Source organism: Notothenia rossii (genome assembly GCF_949606895.1).
Source record: "Notothenia rossii genome assembly, chromosome: 3".
Taxonomy (NCBI): domain Eukaryota; kingdom Metazoa; phylum Chordata; class Actinopteri; order Perciformes; family Nototheniidae; genus Notothenia; species Notothenia rossii.
Genome location: NC_136901.1, coordinates 17,843,460 through 17,847,314, shown reverse-complemented (window position 1 = coordinate 17,847,314; position 3,855 = coordinate 17,843,460). Strand labels below are relative to the sequence as shown.

General features: G+C 43.1%; 1 protein-coding gene across 1 annotated transcript; it reads left to right on the top strand.

Moving 5' to 3' along the window:
• The first annotated feature begins 1,193 nt into the window (after window positions 1-1,193).
• LOC307034497 (uncharacterized protein) lies at window positions 1,194-3,191 on the top strand. Its single transcript, XM_079673324.1, has 3 exons — window positions 1,194-1,749; window positions 1,980-2,079; window positions 2,636-3,191. Exons 1-3 carry the CDS (start codon window positions 1,214-1,216, stop codon window positions 2,918-2,920), a joined length of 921 nt encoding a protein of 306 aa, XP_079529450.1. The 5' UTR covers window positions 1,194-1,213; the 3' UTR covers window positions 2,921-3,191.
• The last annotated feature ends 664 nt before the right edge of the window (window positions 3,192-3,855 follow it).

Genomic DNA, 3,855 nt, shown 5'->3' with positions numbered 1-3,855 from the left:
CTTGCCCATGTATCAACATCATTACCCTCTCTCGCCTGGGCGCTAAGAAATCAGCCTTCATCCAGTGCAGCAGCAGCCACTAGCAGCTGACTGTTGCGAAACATAATTTCAGCCAATCAGCGTTGTCAAATCTGATTATGACCGGGCGCCAATGTCAGCGCCTGGTCCAATCTGTGAGTAGTTTGGACAGTGACTCGTATCCAGCTGACGCACTAGAGCAGAGGATGGCTTCGTGTGCAGGTGGGGTCTCCGGACCTCTGTCCCCACCCAATTCAGTTCAAGAGCTAATCTCCAATCCTTTCGAAAGGAGAAGTTTGGGAGATAAACAGTTGCTAAAAGATCTTGGACCGGACCAACCCGATTTGAAGCTCGTGAAAAAAACAAAACCTATCAACGAGGCTTCTCACGTAGCTGGTACACCAGAAAGGAATGGCTAACTGGATGCAAACAGGTGAATGCTGTCTTTTGTTTCCCATGCTTGCTCTTCAAACAGCCGGGGACAGATACGATGTGCCCGTGGACTGTGACAGGGGTGAACTATATGAAGCATTTGTCCGAAAAAATTAAAAAGCACGAGTGCATGAAGTTACATATGACAAGTACCTTCAAGCTAGCTATGCTAGGCAAAGCTAACATAGCCGCGAAGCTAGATCAAGGGTACAAGATCTCATTGAAAAAACACAATGAAGAAGTGGACAAGAATAGGCACGTCTTGTCTAAAATAATTGATTGTGTGGTATTTTGTGGGGGCTTTGACCTAGCTTTGCGTGGCCACGACGAGACTGACACATCCGACAACCCCGGCGTTTTTCGGGGTTTAGTTAATCTTCTGGCCTCGTTAGATAGCGTGTTGGAGGAGCACCTTGAAACAGCTACCGTTTTCAAAGGCACCTCAAAGACGGTGCAGAATGAACTTTTGGACTGCATGTTATCAGTTTGTAAAGACTACATTCTGGAGGAAGTAAAAAATGCCAGTTATTTATCTATTCAGGCGGATGAGACAACTGACATTTCCACCCACTGCCAGTTAGTGCTTGTGCTACGCTACATTGACCCGCATAACAACGTCCAGGAGCGTTTTTTTGAGTTCATCCCTCTTCAGAGTGCAAATGCTGACACAGTTGCCACCGCGGTGATGGAGATGCTGGGCACTATCCTCCCGGATGGACAACAGGGCAAACTAATCGCCCAAGTCTATGACGGTGCAGCGGTGATGAGGGGAGCTAAAGGTGGAGTTCAGCGGAAAGTGAAGGATGTGTACAGTAGTGCGCACTACATCCACTGCTATGCTCATCAGCTGAACCTCATTATGCAGCAGGCAACATCCCACATCCCCAAGATAAGAACATTTTTTTCAGACCTTGGTGGATTTGCTGCATTTTTCTCCAGGTCATTTAAGCGAACTGCGATCCTGGATCAAGTGGTGGCAAACAGACTTCCTGGCACTTCCAAAACAAGATGGAACTTTCACAGTCGTGCTGTTAACACTGTCTATGAGCACAAGGAGAACATCCTGAGGTGTTTCCAGACAATCAGAGACTCAGGTGACTTTGATCCCATAACAGTGAGAGAAGCCGGGGGCTTTGTGAGAATGATGGAAGATGACGTTTCTAGCTTTTTCCTGACATTGTTCCACAAGAGCATGCCACATGTAGACATGCTGTTTAGCCAACTGCAGAAGAGGAACATCGACTCTGTCTACATCACAGGACTCATCAAGAGGTTCACCAGCAGCATACAAACAATCAGGTAAATCATTATTTACAATGGCTGAGATGTGCTTATTATAGGAAATCTGTGAAACCTAAATGTGATTTAGCTGAACACAATAGACCAACTCATACATACTTACTGGAAATGTATATATTATATCACGTTTATAAGGTGTATCTCTGACTACTATTTCAAATATTCAAACCTAATTTGTCAATTCTTGCCACAATGAGTAATTGTACATGGTTACTCGTGGTTTGGATCAGGGACTCCATTCCTTCTGGTGAAAACAGTGGATCTGTGCAGCAGCTGCCCACAAAGAGGAGGGGACTTGGACATGAAGAGCAACAGCTGTTGGCTAGAGAGGTAAGCAGTAATAGGAACGTGTTCTATGACCAAAAGCTCCTTTCATAATATATAGGTAATTTCATGTCACAATAATGATACATTTCACAAGAAAGCCCATTGTCTGTAAATTCAATAAATAGGTAGGCTAGTTAAAATATCCAAATGGAAAGGCCTATTGCTTATTACATTCTGAATTGTATACACTTAACAAGGCCTAAACTGCAAAAAGTGTCCCACAGTCTCTACATTTCAAAGGGGATCAAGACAGATCAGAAAAGGTTTAGGCCTCCAGAAGCAACCACAGTAGACAGAAAGGGCCCAACAATTAATTAATGAAGTGTAAACATAGCCATTAAATGTATATATTGTAGTGACTTAATTTTAAACAGTAATATTGTTCTGTTGACGCTCAGATAGATGTCCTGTTATTCTGATTCAGTTCCATTCACAAGAAAGCTCTTTGTTTGTTACACATCTTATAAGGGGACACTAATGATATTATGAGTGATAGATGTGAAAAGGTGATTCTGTTATTTATTATGTCTTGATTTTTTCATTGTGCATTATTTCATAGGTATGTGATACCATACTGAAAGATTCTCCTTCACCAAACACCTCATCAGCTCCACCCTCCTGCAAGGAGACCTGTTCCAGCAGCACAGCCGAACATTCCCTGAAGCAGCGCTGGAAACAACTGTGGAAGCCTACCCTCGACTGGACAAGGCAAAGCTCAAAACGGAACTGTCCCTCGTCTATGAAAATGACCAGTTCAGGGCTTGCAGTGGTGCTGTTACTCTGCTCCAGTTCTTTATTGACAACAATCTCCAGGAGACATTCACAGAGACTGTCAGTCTTCTGAAGATTCTGGTAACCACACCCATGGCTACGGCTGAGGCAGAGAGGTGCTTTTCCACTCTGAAAAGAATAAAGACTTTCTTGAGGAACACAGGATCGCCTGAATGCTCTGGCTATGCTGTCAATTGAGAAAAAACTCATTATGAGCATTCCTGACTTCAACACCAGAGTCATTGAGAGGTTTGCCACTCAGAAGGAGAGAAGGGCAAAATTCCTCTACAAATAAAGACACACACACACACACACACACACACACACACACACACACACACACACACACACGACCCTTAAACCAATGCGTTTCATTAGAGACAATTAAACGGCCGCAGATTGTTGTGAAGTTACTTTTGGATACCTAAGATGTTTTGTTCAACCACAAAGTCCAGGAACATTGGGACTGTTTGGAAACCTGTTGCGTTCGACTCATTTCCCCCAGAGGAAGTCGTTTCTTGTTTCCTTTTGTTTTTGTCTTTTTTCTGCCTGTTGCACATTTGTTATTCAAAGCAGTAAAAAAGGTGCTATAGGCCAATAAGCTGGATATCACTTTATATGTAGAGAGGAGGTTTCCCATGGTTGTGTTAGAAGTTTATTAATAAGTGGGCATTTATCACAGAAGTGATTGTTCTGTCTCCACCTTTGTTGCATTGTCTGTGATGTATTTTCCAACGGTTATAGCTCCTCCTGTCCTGTCCCAACAACACTACACGGTTGCAGCTGCACCACATTTTTGGTTTATCTTCGGTGTCGCTTAAAATCTGCTTCCCATCGGACTAAAACCTCCATGTAATCTGAAGACAGATACTTGAAGTTAAACCTTTCTTGCTCTAGCCTTGCCAGTTACATTGTACAAATATATTATCATTATGCTAACTGGTTGTTCGTGTTAGACGATGTAGCTTTTTCATTTCTGAGTTATTGCTATATGTAAATAAGCCTGTT